Below are 26,643 nucleotides of genomic sequence, written 5' to 3' on the forward strand. Positions count from 1 at the left end.
CTATATTAATTTATTGTTTTGTTTGTTTTTTGCCCACAGTGTCATGGCCTTTCAATAGAAGGCTTTGTGCTCCCATCTTCTACTACAAGAGAGGTTTAGGACCATTAAAAGTGTCTTAAAAACCATTTCACCAGTTCCTCTCATTGCTTTCTGTGGCACTGACTGTATCTCTCCCTCTCTCCAGATGACCCCGGGTGAGATTAAGTTTGCGGTACATGTGGAAAGGGTGCTGAACCGTGTCCCTCAGCCTGAATATAGGCAGCTGCTGGTCGAAGGGATCCTGGTACTTACAATGCTGGCTGATGTGGACATTCAAAGCATTGGCAGCATCATCCACATAGAGAAGATAGTTCACATTGCCAATGACATGTTCTACAAGGACCAGGTATGGGTATTTATCTGAAATGTTTTCAGTAACATGATTTCACCTGGTATTTATTATCATCAAATGTTAATTCATTTCCTTTCGCTGCTGCAGAAGGATCTTGGTGCAGAGGACAGTATTTTAGAAAAGGATCACTCTACGGGCATCTGCCGGCTCCTGTATGACACTGCACCCAGCGGTCGCTTTGGCACCATGACTTACCTCACTAAAGCTGTGGCTAGCTACGTCCAGGACTTCCTGCCTAGTGGCGCCTGTACTGTACAGTGATATCATGACGTTTTTAAATAGTATAGTTTTGATTGTACAGAGAAAGAGACCACTATTTTAGAGCAGTTATTTAGGTGTTTGTGTGAGTTTGAGAGCGAAAGCAAAATCTGCAACCGTTTTAAACAAGAATGAATAAACTTGTTGTTGACCACATGCTTTGGTAGTTTACGGTTTGATGGTGTTGTCATTCAGTAGTCCTAATATAGGTTTTCCATAGACCTTAGTCAGGGTAGCTCCATATTTTATTTTTGACAAGGCTGTGAGGAATGGAAATGTATTGAAATGTATTGGTGAAAGTTATAAAGTGCATGTCAAGACTGATAGTTTGTCCTCATACAGGCAAATCGGAGTAAAATTCAGTATAGTGTCTATCCTGACTAAAGGCTATTAAGCATGAAACTCAGTTTTGTTCTTTTTGTTTTTTGTTTGCCAACACAAATGAAGAGCTATACTGCATAAACTAAGAATGTATTGCGTTTACAGGTGACTACTTGTGTATAGTATTTTACATTAGTGTTTTAGACTTGCATTTGTTGTCTTTACAGCTCTGTTACCAGCCAGTAGTAGATGTTTGCATGTACTTAAAGAAGACATTATTGGATAGTAACTTTTATTTATTTTGCTCTCAAAATTACAACTGAATGAAAATGAAACTTAAATAAAAGTATTTTACTTATTGAATTACCCAGACATTTGTGGATTTTTGCGGTTTCCTATTAGAAAAGAGCAAAGCCAAAACAGCAAACATCATTACAGTATCTCGATGAGAGAGAGCAGAGGTTCTTGTTTAAAATCCGGACTTTTATTTTGAAATAACGGACGTTTGTTGTTGTTGTGGCGTTCATTGTCGGAACAGCCAGAGCGCACCGAAAGACTTTGTATCGATTTATGAGGCGCTTTGATTTTAATAGTTTGATTTTAAATGAGTGATAAAAGCGAGAGTAATGATGATAAAAGCAGAAATCGCAGCGTGGTGTATGTGTACAGTCCGGAGTACATCCAAACATGCGACTCACTGTCTAAAGTGCCAAACCGGGTGAGATGAACTGCACTTTACTTCACACACTCCCAAAACAAACCTCTGGCTTCATGCAGGTGCTTCATAGTGGATATTATATGTAACGTTAGAGACATGAACATGAGAAAGAAGCGCGTTTGGTCTAGCTGGTTTGATACTAATGGAAAAATAACGTGTTATGGACATGTAACGTTAACGTTACCATTTGTATTACCGTGGAATTCTTTTAATTATTTTTGAGTATCATATAAATACCATGGTACAAGAATGTGTTAAAGGTCCCATATTGTCAAAACAGAAATTTCCTGGCTTTTTCATGATAACTGAGGTCTTGGTGCTATGTACCTACCATATAAGTTTCAAAACCACAATCCTAAGTCAAATGCACACAGCCTGCATAAACCATGGAATATGAAAACACATCCTTGAATGTATTTTCTGAAACCATCACAGTACCGTGGTACTACATATTATTATTGTAAAAAAAAATTAACGCATAGCCTAAAATATAGATGAGTAACGTTATATGGTTGGTTTTCTTTACTTTCTCTCTTTCTCTCACAGGCGAGTATGGTGCATTCATTGATTGAGGCGTATGGTTTATTAAAATACATGAGGTGTGTAAAGATTATGCGTATTTGACTATTTCTCAGTAAATAATGTTAACTGTTGTGTATGTTGTTGAAACTGTTGTGTGTGTGTTTTAGGGTGGTGAAGCCACATGTGGCTTCAATAGAGGAGATGGCCGTGTTTCACACAGACTCTTACTTACAGCACCTGCACAAGATCAGCCAGGATGGGGACAATGATGATCCTCAGTCTGTTGACTTTGGGCTGGGTGAGACCTGAATTCAGATGATTAGGCCCATGATTACTCTACTGCATGGCCAAGAGTATATGGACAACCATTGTTTCTGGCTGCAGGAATTAAGACACGAGCATCAGTAAGGCACTGATGTTGGGCAGATTGGCATGGCTTGAAAGGCAATTGCATGACTTTTGCATGACTTTTGCTAAAATTTTCATAAAGCAGGTGTTTTAAATGTTTTGATTACAAGGCCCCTAAAATATAACAAACCCTTTGCAAGAGACTCCTTTCCTAAAATATAAAAGCAGCTATATAGCTATATATTTTCATGTAAAAAAAAAAAAAACCGTATACTCTGTGCTAAAAAATAATGTGATATAAATACAATTATTATTAATTAGGGATGGGCATTCCAAGCAAAAATAATATTCGGAAATTGCTGGGTATTATTCGATTATTATTTGAAAATCGCACCCTCCCCCGCATGCACGCAAAAAAACACCCATGAACAGAGAGACGGGATTCACGCTTTCAATCTGTATGATAAACCGTTTAATTCATAAGATAGGCTACCTTAACTCAAGCCATAATGATTGTAACGTGCTGAAACATATTAATATAATAAACATTACCGAATGACGGCACTTATTAACATAACAGTCTGTGGATTAGCTCATAAGTCTAGGACATTTCTCCTTACTCCTTACAAAACTCTTATTTGACATTGTCGCAAGTTACTGTAACCGTTATATGCTACGCAAGTCTTTTTTTATGCCACGCTAGTCTACAGTGTGCACGTGAGACAATGTGTTCTTCTGTTGTCTTTGACAGCTTTTAGGTGTATTATTGGCAGCGCCAATTTAATTAATATAATTAAATCAACTTATCGAATATTCCAAAATCGTGACCCATCCCTATTATTAATAATAATATAATAATAATAATTTATTAATAATCCCTTTTAGACTTGCACAATATTCATTTACTAACTGCTTGTTTTCTTAAAAAAAAAACTAACACTAGCTTCTCTATTCTTTTTCTATTCTATCTATTTGTTTTCTTTTTATTTATTTTGCAATAAACAAAAGCAAAAAAGGCCTCTATCACTAGCTTGCTCTATTCTTTTTCTATTCTAGCTGTTTTCTTTTTATTTATTATATAATAAAAAAAAAAAAACTTGCTACGGGTACTGCGTTAAGCTAACTGAGACTTGTTATAGCACTTGCATATCATTGCTCTTTTGTTGATTTTGATTGCTTCCATTGTCCTAATTTGTAACTCGCTTTGGATAAGTGTCTGCTAAATGATTAAATGTAAATTAAATGTACAATATGTTTTTTTTTTTGTTCAAAATGGAATTATATTTAATAATATATACTAAGTGAAATTTCAAGTAAAAAAAAAAATGTGTATATATATATATATATATATATGTGTGTGTGTGTAACCCTGGACCACAAAACCAGTCTTAAGTACGGGTATATTTGTAGCAATAGCCAACAATACATTGAATGGGTCAAAATTAGCGATTTTTCTTTTATGCCAAAAATCATTAGGATATTAAGTAAAGATCATGTTCCATGAAGATATTTGTCAAAAAGTTGTATCTCGGCCAAATATTGTCCTATTCTAACAAACCATACATAATTGGAAAGCTTATTTATTCAACTTTCAGATTATGTATAAATCTCAATTTTAAAAAATTGACCCTTATGACTGGTTTTGTGGTCCAGGGTCACATATGTCTCCACGACAGCTGTTATTTTTTATTGATTTAATGTAATTCTGAAAAAAATCATGGTGAATATCTGTAATTATCCTGGTTAATCTGTTGATAAAAAGTTTGTAACCAAGCGGCTTTGTCACCATTACAGCAGAAGGACCAGAGAAAATATGTAGGAGGCACCTACTCTACATGAGTGGACCTCTGAATATTGTCTTGAGCAGTGGGGGGCCTCAGAGCCAAAGAATTTGAGAACTACTGCCATAAACCTTCAGTGAGCAAACTAAAAATCATATTCAAATTTGGTTTTGGTACTTCTTGCTGTTAAAAATTATGTTTAATAGACACAATCACATTTAATTTCATGATTTCAGAAATCATTTAATTGATCTAAATGATTTAAAATGATACATGTTAAATGTGACAGTACTAAAATAAATTTTTTAATTTTTAACACCTTACACTCCCTTTCGTCCCACTGGTGGTCCCTAGACCCCAGTTTGAAACCCTCTGAATTCGAAATAGGTGTCTATACACTTTTGGCCAGCCAAGCTAGCTAGTAGTGTCCCTTATTTTAGTGCATGCAGTTTCCTCTTGCTTACAGCAGTGGGCAGTATTACATGTTAATCTTTCTCAGACCTTCCAGTTATTACAATCAGTGTTTAATTTTTGTACTGGATCACAGCCATGTGTAATTTAAATGCCTGACAAACTGACACTTCATACTAATCTCCAGGGATATAGAATAGTGTTATTGTTTTTCAGGGCGAAACAGAGCTCTTGCCAAATTGGATCTATTTTAATGTAGCTCAGTGTTTATTGTTCTTTCTCACTCTCCCTCTCCATCAGTATCTTTCCTCTCACTTTCCTCTCTACACCCCGTCCCATTGTCCCTCTGTCTTATCAACATCCCTCTTGTCACTCTCTTTTGTTCAGGTTATGACTGTCCGGTGGTGGAGGGTATTTTTGATTACGCCGCTGCCGTTGGAGGAGCCACTCTGACTGCTGCCCAGAATCTGCTGGATGGAAAGTGTGATGTGGCCATCAACTGGGCCGGAGGGTGGCATCACGCCAAGAAGTAATTCGGCACAACAGGCCTTGTGCCCACCCTCTTGTGTTTCACGTCCACATCAATCACTGAGATGCCAGTGGTATCTTTAACATAAGTACTACAGGGTTTCCGCGGGGTCTTAAAAAGTCTTAAATTTAGTTGTATCAAATTTAAGGCCTTAAAAAGTCTTAAATTGTACAAGAAAGTCTTAATTATGATTTCAAGAGGTCTTAAATTTTTGGACGGAAAGACCAGAATTGTGATATGGCTGAATGTGACGATTAAATTTCAAAAGGCTAACGTTATGATTTAATTGAACACAAGCGCTGCAGGTTCAAAGTCCGGTGCAGCGCTGCTTTGTGTTCTGCCGTTACCGGGGAAACAGTTATATTTCTACCAAACGCTCCACCTGCTGGCAGAGAATGAATGAGCATTTTCAATAAAACTGTTGTTTTGTTCAGAGTTCAGACCAATGCGAAAATCGACCCATGTTTTTACCCTGCAAACACGCAGAGCTTTAGACGCTGTTTTGTTCCTGAATGAATCACCCGTTTAAATGATTGGGTTCAAACGCAATGACTCACTTATTAACATAAACTTGCTGCCACCTACTGGCTGGTTTTAATTTCACATTTAAGGTACCTTTTCATTTTTTAAATAATTTCAGACATCAGTTTTCAATGTTTTATATTTAAAATATCAAAACATTATTTATGCATTTGTAATTGCAGGTTAAAGTATTTAGGAGCCAGCTGTCCACGGTAGTCCTTAAGATATCAGCACAATAACACACTCATCAAAATATTGTCTAATTATTGTTATCGATAAAATCCCAGAAAATTATCGAGATATAATTTTTTGTCAATATCGCACAACCTCCTAATTTGTTATTTAATTGATATAATAATTTATTGATAAGTGTTTAAATTAATATAATAATTAATACTTTTGACTCATCCATTTTCTTAACAATGGATGAAATGTAAAGTTTATCATTTTATAAAACTTTGTTTTTGTGAAAACATGTATCTGAACTGTAAATTGCGCTTTTTACAGTAATTTTACAGTTTAATATGGTACTACATTGCCCTACCCCGCTCATATGGTATTAATTTTATTTGTGCAGGTCTTAAAAAGTCTTAAATTTGAGCTTAAAAATCCTGCAGAAACCCTGTACTAAGACTTTCTGCATGCTTTACAGTTTAAACCAAGTTCAAATTTTGATGTTACAGTTTGATCGCGGCAGCTTTTTACACAAGCTTGTTTATTGTAGATTAATGTTTATGTATGTGTCGGACATTGTTCAGTGGGTCACTGGAGCAGCTGATTGAATATGTGTTGTTATATAAGGGACGAGGCATCTGGGTTCTGTTATGTGAATGACGCTGTTCTTGGAATCCTCAAACTGCGCGAGAAGTATGAGAGAGTTCTCTATGTGGATGTGGACCTTCACCATGGAGATGGTAATAACACTTCCATAACAATAACCATAACAGCCTGTTGTTGTTAATAGCATTTAACATGCTTCTTTTCCACAAGTAGTCCACAAATTGGCTTTAGATTTATATCTGACTTCCAAATTCACATTAACACCAAGAGCAAATGTTAGATGGGTCAGTGACATGACACTTATTTTTATTAGAAATTTTTAATTAATTTATTAACATTTACACAATGGTTTCAATGCACCTTTTCTATGATGAGTGTTTTTTATCTATTTCCAAATTAAACATCAAACGTAAAAAACGTAAAAAAGTCAGGTTGATACAACTGTCCTGATATTGTAATGAAAAAGCCAAGTTCTTGAATAAAAACCTTATCACATAGTATTGCATAATATTTTATTTTTATATCTTAAAAAACAAACGAACATTGTAACAAAAATGCTTATAAATATTTTAAACATCTTTGTGCACCAAATTAAAATCGTGGTGCGAACAACATTCGGAAAAACAACATACAACAGGAAATTATATCATAGAAAGAACCAGTTTAGACCCTTATGACTGTGTGTTAAGGTCTTTAAAAATATGATATCCTTTTTGTTCATAGAAAGGTTTTCAAAAAATGTTATACCAGGTCATTTTGTAGAATCTTTTATTTGTTATTGACCCAGACATTTAGATAGTAGTAGTTCACATTTCTTGTTTGTGTTTATTGGTTATCATCAGTGAAAAAGGGCACTTCCTCTAAGCTTTTACTCAGACCTAATTTAATATCCTTCCCTTTAAGTGGACTTCTGCATTGTTTCCTCTCCAGGTGTGGAGGACGCTTTCAGCTTCACCTCTAAAGTCATGACAGTGTCTCTGCACAAGTTCTCCCCTGGCTTCTTCCCAGGTTAGTTCGGCATGCCTCTACGCCTTAGTGAAGACCAGTGCGTCTTTTAATTCCCTTAATTGACAGTCATGTTTCAAGCCATGCCAGAGCTGGAGCTGCAGGCTCCACTCCAGCGCCCAGAGTCTGATTACCCAGCTGATAACAGAGACTGGAGCTCTGTGGCTTCTTGGAGACTCTGAGAGCCCCTTCAGTAGTTTAACAATAGCGCTTGGAAAGGTAACTGGGCAAGTGCTCTATGAAGGCAAGATGTAATGCGATTTAGTTATTATTTACGTAATGATTTATTAATGGATTGTTTTTGCCAAACACAGTTGCCAAGTGATCTTCACAAATGACACATTCAGAATTCATATTAATTCATGTGGACATTCTTGGAATCGATTTTCTCAACATTAAAATAAAATTGCAAACTCCATTCTATTCGGATGCTTGTAGCAGAAACCTGACTGAATTAAGTACAATGCAAAAAAAAATAGACCGTATGGTTTTGGCCAGAAGCAGAAGAAACTGCACAGTAATTGCCCTTTGAGTAAAGCATAGTCTTTATTTTAGCCTGTCCGCTTGCTGAGCGCATGCTTTGCTCTTCACCGCAGTGGTAATACCCAAAAGTCCAACATAACAGAAACTCTTCTAAATCCAAATATAACATAGATCATTAAACACTAGCAAGTTCCCCCAATTTTTCATCTTCAAAAACATGTGAAATAACACTTCATTTCAACATTTCTTTCCCTGTCCATTTCCATGTATAGCATGCTGGGAACTGGAAATCCCCTGCACAGGGGTTTCAGCAGTGGTGCGGTAACGCCAATTACAATTTGTTCATGTAGTACAATTGGTTTAAGTAAACATGTTTAAATTTAACAGACTGCACATCACGAAATTAGGTTTAAAAATGTTCAATAATTATATTTAGGCAAGAATATATTTTTTGAGTATGTACAGGTGTATCTCAATAAATTAGAATGTCGTGGAAAAGTTCATTTATTTCAGTAATTCAACTCAAATTGTGAAACTCGTGTATTAAATAAATTCAATGCACACAGACTGAAGTAGTTTAAGTCTTTGGTTCTTTTAATTGTGATGATTTTGGCTCACATTTAACAAAAACCCACTGCAACAGCTTCATATGAAAAGTACACTACCATTCAAAAGTTAGGGGTCAGTAAGCTATTTTTTATGTTTTTGAAAGAAGTCTCTTATATTACCCAAAGCTGCATTTATTAAGTAATATTGTAATTGCAAAATATTAGTACAATTTAAAATAACTGGTTTCTATTTGAATATATTTAAAAATGTAATTTATTCCTGAATTTTCAGTAGCCATTACTCTTAAGTGTCACATGATCCTTCAGAAATCATTCTAATATGCTGATTTATTGTCTTATTTCTTATTATCAGTGTTGAAAACAGTTGAAAACTGCTCATTGTTTTTGTGGAAACAGTCATACAGTTTTTTTTTTTGATGAATAGAAAGTTCTAAAGAAAAGTTATTATGCTATAATGTCTTTCATGTCACTTTTGATCAAATTAATGCATTCATGCTTAATAAAATGAATAATTCTTTCAAAAAAGATCTTACTGACCCCAAACTTTTGAACAATACTGAAAATGACAACATCAATGCTCAATATAACTTCATGTAGATAATTCATGCTGGCCCATCAGTTCTATCAGTCATATGAATGACCTTCAAAGAGACCAACTTTAGGTTGTCATTTTAATTTCTTTGACAGGCACAGGTGATGTAACTGACACTGGGCTGGGTAAAGGACGCTGGTACGCTGTTAACGTCCCCCTCGAGGATGGCATCCGTGATGATCGGTACTGCCAGACCTTCAATAGGTCTGTAAAGATCCAGTAACCAGCCATCTAAGCAAGTTCTTTGCAATGTTTTGTTTGTCCCCGTGGTTCAGTGTCATTTAAACATAGACATTATTTCTTTTTTGGGGTTTTCTCTCAGTGTGATGCAGGAAGTCAAAGCTCTGTTTAACCCTGAAGCAGTTGTGATGCAACTTGGAGCGGACACCATGGCGGGTGACCCCATGTGCTCCTTCAATATGACTCCCATTGGAGTTGGAAAATGTCTGAACTATATACAGGACTGGGAGTTACCCACTCTGCTTCTAGGAGGAGGTTTGTGTCATTGTTTTCGTTGAATTGTATTACACTCCCAAAAAAGAAAATTCTGTCATCATTTACTCACCCACATGTCATTCCAAAGACATTTGTTCATCTTCTGGACACAAATGAAGAATTTTTTTTTGCTTTTAATAATACTCTTATCATTTCTATCCATCCATTCAAAGTCCACGCAAATTAATTTTTAAGTTTCACAGTTAATAAAGAGAACGTAAAAGTAGTTTAGCTGTTTAATCCATGCCATCTGAAGAGACATGTTTGGTTTTATGATGAACAGATTTAATTTCTGCTTTTATTCATGCATTGCTCAATGTTAAATGTTAATAAAAGCTGAAATAAAATCTGTTCGTTCTGTTTAACCGCTTGATTCATATGGATGCATTGTCCTTTTGTACTTATTCATGCAAGTTTTGGTTGCATGGACTTTCACTGGATAGGCAAAAATTATGTGAGATTATTAAATGTATCTCCATTTGCATTTTGAACGACGTGAGTGTGAGTAAATGATGACTGAATTTTCATTTTGGGTCAACTAACATTTAAAAAACATATGTCGACAGACGTATTCAGCAGTGTTGCCTAAGTTTGTTCTCCCTCCATGCCTTAACACTGACAACTACATCTTCTGTCCTTGTTGCCAGCTCTCTGACTCGGCCAAAAAGTTTATTAGTGTGTTGTTACGGCCAGGGGGGGTTGGGCTGAGAGAAGAAAGTGAACTTTTGTGATTTTAGCCCATTTTGAAATGAGCTCTAAGCTGCAGACCTGCCTAGCCAAGCTCTAGATGAAAGGTAGTAATTACACTAGTACAATGAAGCCCTTTTGCTGACTTCAATCCCCCTTCTCTCTCTCTTTCGCTCTCTACGTATACAAATCTGCCTCTCTCTGTCCTTCTCAGGCGGCTATAACCTTGCCAATACTGCCCGCTGCTGGACCTATCTGACGGGGACCGTCCTAGGACAGACTCTGTCTTCTGAGATCCCGGACCACGAGGTGAGACCCCGCTCTCTCTTCTTTCAGCAGCTGTATAAAACTCCACTCTCTCCTCCTCTTCCTCTTCCATTCCTGCTGAGTCACCCGGTCTAATCAAAGATGTCCAAGCACCTCTCAATAACCGGGTTTGTTTTCATGTGGTTCAGGAGCAGGGAGGGGGCGTGCGTGTGTGCACCAGTGAAGGGGTCTTAACAATACTACTCTGTCCCTACCGGGTTGACTGAGAGGGACTTGTGCTTTTCTTTCCTCAACTGTTTATGCCCCCTCTCTCCTCTTTCTCTTTCCTTAGAGAAAGATAAAGTGTGTACCCAATTCTGAGTGAGCCCTTTTAAGAGCTTTTTCATGCTTTTTTGAGAAGCTTCTGAGGAGAGATGAAGGGCTGGAAAGGCCTTCTGGTTGGTCTGGGAGAGTTTGATATCGCTCTTTTCTTCCAACTCACAAAGAAGGTCTTTTAATGTTTATAGAGAGCGCTTTCATGGTCACCGCAATAAAAGATGCCATTGTTTCAGCTGCCATGACCTTCTGCGTCATGTTGACCTTTGACCTCTCCACAAGGCAAGCAACCAAAATAAAGCAGTGTAGATAACTGCCAGGGTGTTCGTTAATGACAGTGATGGTTGTGATGATGATTAATACAATTGAGCTTTCTGGAATACGTCAAGACATGTTAATCAGGGATTTTCTTTTTCTGATGGGAAACATGGCACTATAAGTTACAATATTATTATGTATTGATGTCAAACTGAAATTGGCTCTAGACATCAATAACCTCTGCTGAGAGTAACTTCACCATCTAGTTATATAAAGCATCCTTCTCCATTGAGAGCAATTCAAAATTGCATATGTATTTTAAAATTTTTGCTACATATATTTGGTACATTTTACAGTTCGTTATATTGGATGTTTTACTAGGGCCAGTTTTTTTCGAGGGCTCTTAAATGTGTGAAATTGACTTAGCTTATACACTTCCATTCAAAATGTTTTTGAAAGAAGTCACATATGTTCACCAAGGCTGCATTTATTTAATCTTAAAAATACAGTAAATCAGCAATATTGTGAAATATTATTACAATTTAAAATAACTGTTTTCAGTTGTATCATTTAATTATATTATGTAATTATTCCAGTCTTCAGTGTCACATGATCCTTCAAAAATCATTCTAATATGCTAATTTGGTGCTTATGAAATATTTCTTATTGTTATCACAGTTGAAAACGGTTGTGCTGCTTAATGTTACTTGGAAACTGTAATAGAATGTTCAAAAGAACAGCATTTATTTAAAATAAGATCTTTTGTAAGATTATGAAAGTCTTTACTCTCACTTTTGTTCAACTTAATTTTAGCTGAATAAAAGGATCAGATCAGTTTCTTTAAAAGAAAATCTCACTGACCCCAAACTTTTAAACAGTGTATATTTTTCTCTGTTTACCTTATCGATTCATTGATTGTTGTGAAATAAGTAGGAAAATATACAGCAATTACCTAGTAGTAGTTAATAATTTTTTTTATTATGTGCTTTGTAACTTTGAGAATCCTTGTTATAAATTACTGGTTCTGCTCTCTTCATATTCTTTGGATGATGCAGAGTTCATTCAGGTCTGTTTGTCAGTGTTGGGCAAACTGCTTATTGTCCATTGTGACTCTTATTGAAAACTGTTCACTATTCCTTCCATGAGTGTTTGTCCAGACTTCACCCAGTTCAGGTCAGATAATCTTAAGTCAGTACCCTACAAAAAGTACCTCAAAATCATTGACAAATGGCCAGTAATTCTGTATCTTGACAATGCTTTCACTCTTTCAGCACCTTTTTTGGCAACATTTTTAATTCTTTTGTAAAACATTTTGTAGTTTAAAACTTATTAATTTAAACCTTATAACTTTTGGTATTCATATTTCATTACAATGCAGTCAGTGTACATGGTGTGGTGTGCTTATGGTCTTTGCCCTGATAACTATTCTATTCTATTCTACTCTCTTCTATATAATGGTGAAAGCATTTATTTGGTTCCAAACATTATGTTCTCATTATGAACCAGCCCTTCCTAAGAACTCTGCTGAAGTCTGCCGGTCCACAGCATATTTTAGGTTTTACCACCACCACTTTTCCTTTATTGTTCCCTCCATCGGCTTTTCAAAGCATGAAACATTCTCTCCTCCCCTCTTAGAGAGTGGAACCCCCATCTCCTTACCAGCACTGTTATTGCGTATCCATCCCAGCCAAACAAAACACTATTTAACTGTAGTGTGAGTCCATAAAGACAAAGATGGGAGAGAGAGAGGCATATAGAGAGCGATAAGGCTGTTAAAAGACAGAGAGGCATTCACCAAAGGGGGTATAAAAAAGATAGAAGAGTATTGCAGCATAGAAGAAGCTGGGAAAAGAGAGGTGGAACAAGAAGCACTTTGTACCTGTGCAACCTCGCTCGCTCTCTCTCTCTCTCTCTCTCTCTCTCCCCTCGAGCCGGTCCAGCTGCTGAGACTCCAGCTGCTGAGACTCTGTGGCGGCTCAGTCTGGGTTCTGCCCTGCCAGGACTGCAAACAATGAAGACAGACTGGAGTGGAGGCATACAACGAGCTCATTCAGGGCCTGACACAGAGAGATGAAAAAGTGAGGCTAATATAGACAGTCCTCTCACAAGGGAGAGTCCCAGAAAAAATGCAGAGCCTTTTATTTAGACTTGAATTGTTTCTCTTTAAGAAGCTGATGAATTGGAAAAGCTTGTGCTGTGCTTGGGCCGAGACAGCCCTGATATTGGTCTAGATAAACGCCATTGTTGGCATTATAAGCACCATTGTCTCCTGTTAATGCAAGACAACGGTATGTCAATCTAGATACTTTTTGACGACACTTTTGCACCAACAATGCATCTCTCTTCGATCTCTCAGCAGATTTTGATTAAATCGTTGCACAAACCTAGGCAAGATTTAGCTGATTGAGATGTTGTGATAGTCAGCATCACTGGACACACATTTAGCAACAGAAGCAGTGAATTGTTTACCTTTTAGGGTGACTAACATCATGAGACGTGCAAGACTCTGAGATGCTGTGGCATTAAAGTTGTTTTGTCACTGGGGGAGTATGTAATTAAAGTTGTTGTGTAAAGGTGAAGTGTGTAATTTTTGTGCCACTAATAACACCAAATGGAATTCCAGAGAGGTTTCCCAGACACGTCTTCTGTTGTGCACGACTGTAATTATTCAATAAATCACCCCTGCCCTAAACTCACAGTACTGATTTAGCTAGAATTATGTATACGACGGTATGAAAGTTTTCATATCACAACCACTGCTATAAAGCTATCACAGTTTATTATTACGGTACTGAATTACATTACAAATACAGTTTGAGAAGGTAAGCAGACATCAGTGTTGTGCTCATTATTACAAGTTTAAGCACTTTTTTTTCAAGAAACAAAAAGAACCTTGAACATTTAAATACAATAAAACGGCACAATAAAAATGCTTAAAGTAAACTGTTTTAAACAGATTAAAGTGCAAAAAAGCACTACTATAAAGAACAACGATGAAGAATCTGAACCCTTTCAACCAGTATCTTTTGTTCCAGATGAAAATGTAAACATGTATTGGTGTAAAAACATTTGAAAATATATAGTCTTTGAGTACTGTTGTTTAATAAACTTTTTGTTCACAGGGTTTCTTTGACATTTCTGCTTTTCTATAAGCGACACCTACTGTAAGAGAGTGAATTTTACCTTAATCGATTAACCAGTGTTGCAGACTTTCTCAGTGTGACTAAAGCTTTTTTTTTCTTGTCTAGTGCGTTATGATTGGCCGAATACCTCAAGCGTGTGACGGAAATGTTATGCCCCTTACCATATTGTGATGATGCCCTGTCAGGCCGGAGCGATGATTCAAAAACATGAAAACCCATTATAAACGAGGCATTCGTTGCATCCAGTGGGGACATAATTATGGATTATAATGACTTATACTGTCTTTTTACCAGCGCCTTCACGACATGGCGGCGGCAACAACAATACTACAGCGAGAATAAAAGTTACGCCGCCTTTCTTTGCGTGAACATTTGGGCGGCGTTATGCAATAACAAAATTCACGTTGTTCCAAAACTGTATGTCTTTCTTTCTTCAGTGGAACATTAAAAAAAAAACATTTTTTGAAATGTCTTCTTGGTCACACTTTATTTTAAGGTCCAATTCTTGCTATTAACAAACCATTAACTATGACATTTGCCTCAATAAACTCCTAATTTGCTGCTTATTAATAGTAAGGTAGTTGTTAAGTTTAGGTATTTGGGTAGGATTAGGGATATAGAATATGGTCATGCAGAATATGTGCTTTATAAGTAGTAATAAACAGCCAATATAGGCATGCTAATAAGGAATTAGTTAATAGTGAGAATTGGTCCCTATACTAAAGTGGTAATATAGTAATATTTTTTTTAAGTAAATGGTCACCAAAACAACTTAGTTACAAACATTCTTCAAAATATCTTTTAATACAAATTTGCAATGTCAAGAGGTTGAGTAAATGATAACAGTTGCAGTTTTGGGTGAGCTATACTGTACATTTAACATTATCTGTATTGGTTAAGAGGACAGGAAAGGGTTAAATCTACAAAAAGTTCCTGTTGATGGCCAGTTTGGCTAGACTGGGAACGTGTGGCTTTGTTCTGGTCAAATCTTATCAGCGAGTGGTAGGAAATTTGCTGTGTATTTGTTTGAGTGCTGTCAGGGACTCCGCTCAGCCCGCGGGTGGAAACGGCCCTCACTGCTCTGTGGCCAGTCAACATCTGTACATCCTCTCCTTTTTAAAAACAAAAAAAACAAAACTTATTTTCACTTGTTTCTGCCAAGTTATTTTCAGCACAGCCCAATGAAACAACAAACACCCAGAGCTCTGTTTCCCCCCTGCAGTCAGTCAGCCCGATAGACGTCTGATCCTCTCTCTCTCTGGTTCTTCTTTTGTTGTACTCCATTGCACGTGAGAATTCAGAGGGGGGTTACAAGGAATGGACAATCTGCATCACTTCCCCCAATTGTACAAACAGTGTCTCTTACAGACAAACTTCAACATACCATTGAGCAACTGAAGTACTCCATCCATGATCTCAAACACTTAGCCACTTAGAGTTTACAGGTGTTTCGTTCATTAATGAGCTCAGACAGCTAACATGAATACAATCTCAAGATGACAGCTGTGGTTACGCTAGTCAAACAGTGCTAAAGGGATTGTAAGGTCTGAATAACTTGAGGAGGGGGTGAAGACCCCACCAGGCATAACAGGAACAGACAGCACAGACCTTTTAGAGAACCTGAGTATGGATTGAGGATAGTTAAGATGTGTGAATGTGGAGACATTTTAGATGGGCAAGTTGCCTTGCAAATTGATTTGTATTGACCCATAATGCACAGCAGGGTAGTCCACCGTCACAGTTCAACTGGTATAGTTTCTTGTCTCAATGTTACAACATTTGAAATCTTTTTTTTGATGCACGTACACAAGTTCTCATTGGCTGCCAGCTTTTTCACAGCAAGTTCAACAGGATGTTGTGAGTGCCAGGAGTGTTATGTTTGCATTGTCTGTAGTTTTGCCCTTTGAACCAGGTCTGGTACTTCACTGTAAAGTGCGAGACAGACAGACTGTCAGCACGGGTTTGGCTCATTACTGCCTGCACATACTGATCAATCTAGAAGGGAAGCGTTTTAGACAGTAGATACTGTTTGTCCGCCCATGTTATTGACTTAAGATGATAATAAAAACACTGTTCAGTGATTTAGGGAATGTTTTGAGAGCTTATGATTTCATAAAGCTTTTGTCAACTATGAATTTTGAGCAGAGGAGACAACAGGTCTTCAGGTGTTCCTTAACCCCTCCAATCTCATTCATCTGGAAGAAAACGTGTGCCGCCACAACAGTGTTAATTAGTGTGGCCTCTGTATCTTCTTCTGTGGGTGGGACTTTTTGTGTCGTTGCGTCTGGGAAGTAGCTGGCTCCCAGAATTCCGGAGTGGAATAAATGCTGGAAATGAGCTTTGGGGGAAGTCCATAATGGATGCTGGGTGGTGTTGATAGTTAAGGGTCAAAGTTCAAAAGGTCAGGAGATGAAACCTAAACTCACCTTTATGATGGGACACTAAGAGACAATGAAGTGTTGGGTCATATTTTGACTCTGAGAGTGGATCATGATTGTTTTTTTTTCTGAGTCTGCCCTGTTGAGGAGAGAGTTACTGACCTTATTCTGTATTGTCTAATTTTATCTGACTTAGCTTTGTTTGTCATCTGTTTTTGAAACAAGTTAATTTTTCTCTATCATGGCAAAAATTAAAGGGATAGTTCACCCAAAATAAAACGTTATGGCATCAGTTCAAATGGATTATGTTCTCTATATTTTTATGCACTTCAGAGATATGGTGGAATGGACTTTTAATGGAGTGACAGAAATCTCTCAGGCTTCATTTAAAATATCTTTATTTGTGTTTTGAAGATAAACAAGTTCTTTGGGTTTGGAACAACATGAGTAATTGATGACAGAATTTTTATTTTTGGGTGAAGTAACCCTTTAAATAAAGAGAGTTTCAACCTGATCTTAGTGTGGTCCAAGCCAAACAATCAACAGAGCTGTGGACAGTGCTGTTTCAGATTAGCCTGCTTGGGAAAAGTTGAGTTCATGGGAAAACAAGTGGCATGCTGTGGTGTCCCGTGTGTGTGAATGCTTACTAACAGCATAATCAAACTAATCGTGTGCAAAAATCATTGTCCAAGTGCATCCTGTTTCCACATTACTTAGGTGTGTGCATAAAAACATGTGAGACTGCACACATTCACAGATTCATAGGTTGTATAATCCCTAACATGTTGGAGCACACTGGGACTGGAGGTAAGCCGGATAAACAAAAGACAAGTAATTGAAAGCAGAGTTGAGCTAATGCATGTAACAAACATACAACCAAATCTGATCTCTATCCAATTTTTGAATGCCTGGCTGTCTTTTTGGCCAGTCCATATAGTTTCCATTTCAAAATCTTAATGCATCGCTAATTGTATTTCAGATGCAGTTCATGATAGGGGAAACTTTAACTGTTTTTTTGGCTTGCCTTCTCAATCCAAGGGTCAGAACACTGTGATAGACTGAGCACAGCTATCCAGCAAGCTGATGTATATGTGTGTGTGTGTTTGGAAGAAAGTGGAAGTATGACTAAACCTTCCCAGATTTACTTAAGTAAATGCTGCTTCCTAGATGAGAAAAACTTGCAAAAACAGGACTTATTTTATTGAAGGAAACCTAGATCACATTAAAAGGTCATTAGTGAAACAGTTTTTAGCAGATATCTGTTCTAGCTGGAGAAATGATGGTTTGCCGCCATGCTGGTCATTTGCACTTCCTTAAGATGTGTGAGTAACATACACATAATGTTTAATTAAATGGATAGTTTGCCCAAAAATAAACACTCTGTCATCATACACTTGCCCTCATGTTATCTCAAACCCATAATCCAAACATGTAGTAAAAGAAGATTTTTGAAGAACATTTCAACTGTGACAGTGTGGTGAAAAATAACCCCTATGATTTTATTGTGTGGACAAAAAAAAACATAAAAACATTTTTCAAAATATCTTCATTTGTGTTTCATGGATTTGGACAAAAATAAGTGCACAAATAAATAATTTATAATAAACGCTTCAGTAAAGAATTGTCATTTTAAGTGATGGTGACTTTAAGTATGTTTTGCTTATCTCTAATCCAGTACTTCACCGAATACGGCCCGGATTATTCCCTGGAGATCAGCCCGAGCTGCCGACCCGACCGCAACGAGAGCCAGCATCTGGAGCGGGTCATCAGCACCATCAAAGGTAATCACCATGACAACAGCCAGAAACTCACCAAACACAAACACCAACCCTGAATATCACCCTTTCTCCACACTTAATCCAATAGCATTCAACAGATGGAAATACTTTTGTCCATTTCAAAGCTGGTTAAAATATTTAAAGTAATGGTCTGTTTATTTGGAAAACCGTTGATGATGGGTAGGATGGCGTGTCAGTCATTCGTTCATCCAGCTGTCCCTCCAGCCTCCTCAAGAACTTTGTGTCCCACCCCCCTCCAGTGACCAGGGAGACCTTTAAACCAACCACAGTTGTCCCCTGTGACAGGCTCTCCTCAGCTGTAGAAAAGAGAAACATGTCTGTTTGATGTTCCCGGTCATCAGTAAACAAATAAGCAAAGCATTCTTAGAAACTTGAAGCTGAAGTCTCAAGAGAGCGACTGGAATGAGAACAGGCTAAACTAGGAACATTTGCACACATGTACGTGCAGGGCCCCAGACACGCACTTATCCACACATTTATGAGATGTTTCTTGACAAAGTGTCTGGTTTGTTCCTTTGACACAAGGTTTTGTTTTTATGTTCTTCTTATATGTCAGAACTTTTGTGTATTTGTATGGCTGCAATTGTGCATGAACTCACTGTGTGTGTGTTTATTTGAGGTTTCAGCAAATGCTTGCCTTTTCACCTTCTCCATGGACAATAGTCTTAAAGGGGTCATATGATGCTGCTAAAAAGAACATTATGACGGGCTGAGTGAGCAGAGGCGGCGGATTCCACGAAGGAGCGTCCGGAGGGCTTGCGGCAACCACATGTGACGACCCCGGGCTGGACTCCGCTTCGTCCACGGTGAAAGCCGGTCCGGCGATCCACAGCGCAAAGTTGTAGTATTTCTTCAGCAACCAGCACGGATCAGCTCCAGGCATGACGAAGCAGATATCGTCCTCTTTCTCAAAACATGTTTCAAAGCTATGCTGAGAACATTTCAGATGCCCCTTGGATGTAATAAAATCAAGATTTTTCTTTTTGAGCTTATTCTAACATCTGTGTGAATGGGCAAAACCTGGCCGCGAAAAAGGAAAAGCAGTGTTCCGAATATTAACACATGGGCATTGTTTGTGTGTAAGAACAAATGTGATTTAGAGAAGCCAACCTAAGTCTCACAAAGTCCTTCACTTTACTTATAGTGTGGTGCAGTGTTATTTTCGTGTTGTTGTTTAAAATACCATATTGTCATATTTACTGTAAGTAAAAGTAACGATACATTTGTGGATATTTATTGACTCAAGTAAAGTTAAAGGGATAGTTCACCTTCAGTTGCTGGTCCCCATTGACTTCCATAGTATCTCATTAGAAAAATACTTCCATAAAAGTAACTGATATTACATTAACAAACGTTAGGGAGATTGCTCACCTAAAAATGAAAAATCTTCATGTCATTACAGGTTTGTAGATCGTTGTTAGATCATGTTTGTCCTACACCACAAAACCAGTCATGAGGGTAAATTTTTTAAAATTGAGATTTATACATCAACTGAAAGCCGAATAAATAAGCTTTCCACTGATGTATGGTTTGTTGGGATAGGACAATATTTGGCCGAGATACAACTATTTGAAAATCTGGAATCTCTGCTTATGATTGGTTTGTGGTCCAGGGTCACATATATTACCATTACTATTACATTCTTTAACATAAAAATGCTGTGCTTCTCGAGATTTAGATTCAGATTCAGATTCATAATTTGGATTTAAGTAATGTTGTGCTTTTGTCATTTTTCTTTTTTTTCTATTTAAATTTCATTTAATTTGTCATTTCAGTACTTGATTTAGTACTTATTTATAGGACTTATAAAATAACTTATTTTATTTTAAATAGTTGCCAAGGCAACATTTCTAATTTAAGTTTTTATATAATGTTATTTTATATCAGCTTTATTTCAAATAATGCAAATTAAATGAGTAGTTCACCCAATTTGTTATGATATTTTGTTAACTGTTTTGGCCATACAGTCAAAGGGGTCCAAAACAACACTGGACTTCCATAGTACGGATACAATCTTTTTTTGTGAGTCATGAATAAATAATGACGGAATGTTCATCTTTGTGTGAACTATCAGTTTAAGAAATGAGTGTTCATCCCTCTTAACCACTGGTGTTTATGAGAGAGACAAGAGTGGCGGTTTGTGGTCTCCTGTTCTTTATCACCTCACTCCTTATGGGATGCAGTTGACCTGTTTAACCACCCTTGACTTTTGTGCAGCCCATGAGTTAAAATACTCATGAACAAGCTGAAGAAACAGACAGTCACATCTGCTCCATCTTAGCTTCAGTCTACTTAGTGGAGTTTCAATTACAACTAAACATTTCTCTCCCCATTTACATCTTATTGATCTCTCGCTCCGGCCCCTGCTCTGCTTAACGTCTTCTCCACTTACTCTTCTTGAGAACAGTCATCTTTGCTGCTAACCTAAAGGTCCCTCAGAGGTCACCACCTCATCGTACAAGGAAACAGTCAGTACAGTCTGACAACTGACAGCCTCATTTCTGACCTTCACTTCAACTTAAGGCTGGAATACACTACATGACTTTTACAATCTGAACAGATTTTAAAACTACTTTCGTCAACTAGTATCAAAATGTCCAGACTGTAAATTGAGGCAAAAATCTGGGCAAAAGTTGTGTAGTGTATTATAGCCATCTGTTGCTTTACACATTTAAAATTTAGACACCCTCATATCATTCCAAACTCATTTATCTTTTTTTTTTTGTGTGAAATACTACAGAAGAGGCTTAGCAGAATGTCCTGTTATATGATGAATAGAAAGTTGCTTGAGGAAAATGTGGAAAATGAATGTATACATGGAACATATGAAGTATACTTGGGTCTTAAGTATGTTAACATGCGCTTTAAAAGTTTCATTTTCAGTTTTCAGTAAAATATCACATAAAGGCTTTCGTCTGACTGACATAGTCCATTTTTTGTGATGTCAGACTAAAGGTCCTTGCACATTGAGTTCAAAATTTTTTTTTGTTCGTTTTTTTCATATTCGTCATCCTTTCCTATCAAAATGCTTGCTACGGATGCGAAAACGCAGAAAATCAAACCTGATCCGAATTTTTTTTATGATTTTCGGAGGTTTCGGAGGCAGTGTGTAAACGTGATTGACACAACATGAGGTCGTATTTAGGGCTGGGTATCGTTAAAATTTTTCCCGATATCGATACCTTGACTTCCATACCGGTTCCTGAACGATACTTTTTTCGATACCAATTTTATGAAATCCATTTTAACAAGATTACATTACCTTAAAAAAAAAAAACTTTGGTTTTATTTTTCACCTTGTTGATGTTTATACAAACTCAAAGACTCATCTCCTGAGCCACTGCACAAAGGAACAAAATGTAACCAACACAATAAATCAATGTATTTTTTAACGTGTGAAAAAAGCGGACTCAAGTGTGCAATGACCTTAACAGACCTAGATAATGTGATTGTGGATCAGCTTTATCCAGCATGTATGCATAGTAATTGGACTACAACTGTATAAACAGACCAAATTTGAATTTGTTAACTGCTGAAAATATTCCCCTTCCCTATAGCTCTCAAATTTGGGGTGCATTTTGACTGGGCATGTTGCTACCCAGTCATTTAAATGGGAATCTGTGTGATTAGGAGTTTCTTGTGAGGGCGAAAAAGTTCCCCATGTTGATTTCACTTGTGTATGAGAGGGTCTCATGAATTCGCTCCCAAAAACAGGCTGCTTAGTTTGAAATTGACTTTGCTTCGAGTGATGCTTCATGCATCATTACACTATATGCAATAGACTGGAGCTTTTTTCCTGTGAAATTTTACTGAAATGTGGCTAATGTGACTATACCTTAAGCTTAAAAGAGATTTAAGAGCTATGGTGCAGGGAAAGGTTGCCTTTGTATGAAAACACATTTTAGTCACATATTACAAAATAATAGATTTTTTATACATTTTTCAGAAGATATATTCATAAACGAGAATTACCCTTACTTCTAGAGAGAGTTTTGCCTATTCCTTAAACAGTACATGACAAATATGCACAAACATGCTTATTTTGTGTGCCCATGCGGCATGAGTAGCATGTGCTACGTGTTTGCTCTGTCCCGCAGACCTAGGAACTAATTAAAAAGGGCTTAAGGCGCAGACTGCTCAACTTCCATTTTAGGGTTTCCACCCATCTCTTAAGACTACTATATAAGCCTGCTATATATGCAAAGCTATCACACATGGGCACAGATTCCAGATCAGTTTGGCTTTTAGGACCTTCTGCTTACAGAGGGTCATAGTGAGTGAAATAGTGTACAGAGGTCAGCTTGTGGACCCACGTTAAGTGTCCTGTGCTGCACGCAACACATCACATCTTTAGTTTTATGAGAACTGACAAACTCCTGTACTTAGATTCTGTATGGCTTCTTTAGGTTAACCAGTGTGTTTATATAGGCATGTATGACTTTTCAGTGGCATCTGTTCTGCCATGTTGAAACACAGGATTTACGTGTGGTATGTTAAATGCGCTATGTAAAACCTTTAACTATGTCTCAGATATAATTGTTTTTGGGTAGTTTTAGTTTAAAATGTGTTTTGATGGAGCAATTATCTGTCTGTAATTTTACTTGTACGTGGCACATCTTATGCAAGGCATCCAGAGTAGGTTCCTGAAATCGAACAAGTACAAAGACAAGTTTGTGAATTACAACAGTTCAAAAGTTTGGAGTCAGGAAGATTTTTTTTTTCCCCTTGAAGAAAGTAATAGCTTAATTCAGTAAGGATGCATTAAATTGATCAAAATTGACATACTTTTATGTTACAAAAAAGTGTATTTTAAATGAATGCTGTTATTTTGAACTTTATATTCAGCAAAGAATCATTAAACAATTAGTATCATGGTTTCCACAACAATTTTAAGCAGCACATTCCATTTTCAACATTGATAATAATGAAAAAATGTTTCTTGAGCACCAAATCAACAAATTTGAATGGTTTCTGATAAATGATGTGACACTGTGATGACTAAATAAATAAGAATTTAATAAATTGGATGATTAATAAATACATTAAAATAAAAACAAATTACAATTAAAATATTGTAATAAATTAATAAATGATAAATAAATTACAATTAATAAATTAATTAGGAATAAATTACAATTTAAAATATATTAAAATATAAAGCATTTATTTTATCTTAATTTTAAAAATAACACTGCAAAGTTTCAGTTAATGCATCAGAAATTATTCATTAACACAAATGGATTAAATAAACCTTTCAGTCTATTTGTATATATATTAGGGATGCACCGAAATGGAAATTCGTGGCCGAAACCGAACAAAAATGAAACACTGGGCCGAAAGCTGAAGGCGGAATACCGAACACGGTTTTTCGAGTTTTTTTCCCCCCATGTATTTTGCCAATTTTTTTCACCATTGCATAAATTTAGTTCTTGCGTTTTCTCAACTTTTATTTTGGTGGAAACACGCAGGAAGACCTCAATGCTTCAGCAGATTTATAAACGAGTCTCATTACGAATATGTCGCAGGTATCGCATTGTCACATGCCTTGTAAAAATTCATTAAAATGTGACTGAGCAACTGACGAGTAACACTGGTTCAGCGCAGATTTTCCTCGCGCTTTGAACTTTGAACCCTGGTTAACAAGCAGTTTGTGCAGCGCTGTCAGACGAATACATTCAATTCGAGCGTGAAAACAAACGTTCTGCAGTTTAATAACTAATTGTTTAAGGCCATTTCACGATTTCAGTCATCATACAGTAACCCGCAACAATCACCCCTTCCTCTTCTCATCGGAGACATGCGCTGCAGTACTAAACAGTCTCTGGCTGTCGGTGCTTGTAATGATTTTTGCGTCTTTCTCGGACAGTTTTAAATGCTTCCGCACACTGCATACATGTTTGTTGCATTATAAAGAGTGTGCACCTCTCACTTTGCGCTGGTTGCTATTTGATCGCGTCATATCATTGTTCGGTACTATTTATTCGGTCTTTTCGCATATTCGCTTATTAATTTCGGTTGCCGAACATTCGGAGCATCTCTAATATATATTTTAAATGGATTGAACAATGGAATTAAGTTAGGACAAAATGTATAGCAATTGTGTTGCTTTGGCTCATTGTAATCAAATAAATTGAACAGGAATGAATGAATGAATGAATGAATGAATTAAAAAAAATAAAGTTTACTAAACAAATTTCATGAGACATCTATGTGCCAGGTGAATTATATATGGTGTTATACCTGGCCAGTGGTTTGGACAAAGCTGGCACTATTTGTATGCCAGTTATTTTGTGGTAATCAATAGACGTCAAATCGTTGGGTTTATATTAGGAGGAAGTAATTGTTTGTGATGAGGTTTTATTAGGCACTAAATTACACCACTGAAGTGCAGGGTTTTCTAAAGACTCCTGTATAGTTTTTCAAAAAGCTCGCACAGCCCCGTGTGCCTCAGCTGAACAGCTCACATCAATTAAACTCTTTAATTAGGATTTTTCTGTTGTGCTCAGTGGTTGGATGTATATCACATAAGCACCGTGTTTATGAGGGAAGGGAAATTGTGCAGATGAGGGAAGCAAATGTAAGACGAATGCCAACCTGTTTGATGAGAGTTACCTGAAGTCTGTTTGCCTGACCCTCCCAAACTTTCGCTGTTCTGACCATATGCACAACCATTTCTCTGTGAAGAACTGCGATTGATTAATGCAGGTAATAGAGAGGCTTGCAGTTGTTACACATTACTGGAGTTTCCAAGCACATCTGGGTAACATTTACGACACTCAGCCTTGCGTTATAAAATGCTGAGAGAAAAAGAGACAAAAACGAGTAAACACCATACATGGTTGTTTTCAGTGATTCTGATCAGCAAATACTGCAGTTTATCGATAAAGCCATATCATTTTAAACAGTGGGTGTTAATAGAGACCGTATTGTTTGTGCATATTGTAGCCGACTACATACAAACTGGACATTTTTGTTGATTCCGTCCCTGAAAACAATCCATATTTGAAAAGAGCATGCATATGTAGGCCGGAAAGATGAAGACGGGAGATCATCAGACATCTGCTGAATTCTACATGTAAATAGATTCATAAACATTTACGGGTTTCCTTGATGTGAAACCACTTGAGTTTTAGGAAAGGAAAAGCTTGCTCATTTCAAATGAGAATTGAAGGTAATTAGTTCCAAGGGCTTCGGAACCGCAACCTTCAAAGTCAAAGGAACTTGTGTTTAAAAATAGTGTTAAAATGTCACTGTAAATGTATGGCTTCCGATTAAATCCCTGAAAATGAGGGAACGCTTTTTCTCCACAGTCATGACTTCATCTACATTTCTTGACAAACTGTGAATTTTTTTAATGATTATAAAGATGGCTTTGTATATTATGGTTTCCTGTCGATTCCTTTTTTTAAACCAGGATTTCCTTTAGTGCCTTAAATTCAAATTCATTAGCCAACCATAATGTTATCAAAACACCAGCTGGTTGAGAACAAAGGGGACGTCCTTTTTCAGCTCAACTGTATAGTGTTAGTGTGAATGGCAGGCACAATTCCAATGCAAATTGCGGTTTGTAAATCCATGTAAATTGATTTAGATTTAGAAATATTTGAATTGCTTGTGCTTCCATAAGAGATGTCCTAGGAAATCCTGTCCCCCCCCCCAGGTTTGAATCATCTTTACTTTGTTTCAGTTTGTCATTGTGACATTAAAGTGTGGTAGGTTCTTGTTCAGGTGGACACCTCAGGTTTTTGTAGATCTTCAGGTTTGTCAGCACTGATTTCATCTGTAAATCTTTCACAGTTACATTCATTACACCAAATGTCTCCATCACTGTATTAATATTGCTCAATATGTTTTCTGTAATTCATTTTGACCCATTTTTAAGAATTGTCTTTACCCCCTCTCTATCTCCTCCCCTGCTTGTTTACAGGGAATCTGAAGAATGTAGTTTAGCAGTGGGCTCCCAGCTCATGTTTCCAAATCAGGCCGTGCTCCTCTAATGAAGACAGTATGTCGGAGCCATCGCCAGAGGGGAGCTTGGAAAACATTACTTGAATGTTTCCAGGGAACATTT

The 26,643-nt window shown here is 37.0% G+C and overlaps 2 protein-coding genes across 2 annotated transcripts in view; both read left to right on the forward strand.

The window, feature by feature from the left end:
• Window positions 1–1,284, forward strand: part of LOC107707917 (phosphorylase b kinase regulatory subunit alpha, skeletal muscle isoform-like) — a 16,037-nt gene extending 14,753 nt beyond the window's left edge. Inside the window, exon 33 of the mRNA XM_016512041.1 lies at window positions 479–1,284. Coding sequence (XP_016367527.1) covers window positions 479–652 — 174 coding nt within the window. The 3' untranslated portion in view covers window positions 653–1,284. The remainder of the gene's footprint in view (window positions 1–478) is intronic.
• A 200-nt stretch (window positions 1,285–1,484) lies between these two features.
• LOC107707919 (histone deacetylase 8) lies at window positions 1,485–26,643 on the forward strand. Its single transcript, XM_016512042.1, has 11 exons — window positions 1,485–1,688; window positions 2,235–2,287; window positions 2,378–2,508; window positions 5,138–5,279; window positions 6,603–6,715; window positions 7,512–7,589; window positions 9,326–9,434; window positions 9,553–9,725; window positions 10,627–10,721; window positions 18,449–18,554; window positions 26,500–26,643. Exons 1-11 carry the CDS (start codon window positions 1,575–1,577, stop codon window positions 26,520–26,522), a joined length of 1,137 nt encoding a protein of 378 aa, XP_016367528.1. The 5' UTR covers window positions 1,485–1,574; the 3' UTR covers window positions 26,523–26,643.

Source organism: Sinocyclocheilus rhinocerous, unplaced genomic scaffold (assembly GCF_001515625.1).
Source record: "Sinocyclocheilus rhinocerous isolate Xijiao unplaced genomic scaffold, SAMN03320098_v1.1 scaffold2852, whole genome shotgun sequence".
In the NCBI taxonomy this organism is placed as follows: Eukaryota; Metazoa; Chordata; class Actinopteri; order Cypriniformes; family Cyprinidae; genus Sinocyclocheilus; species Sinocyclocheilus rhinocerous.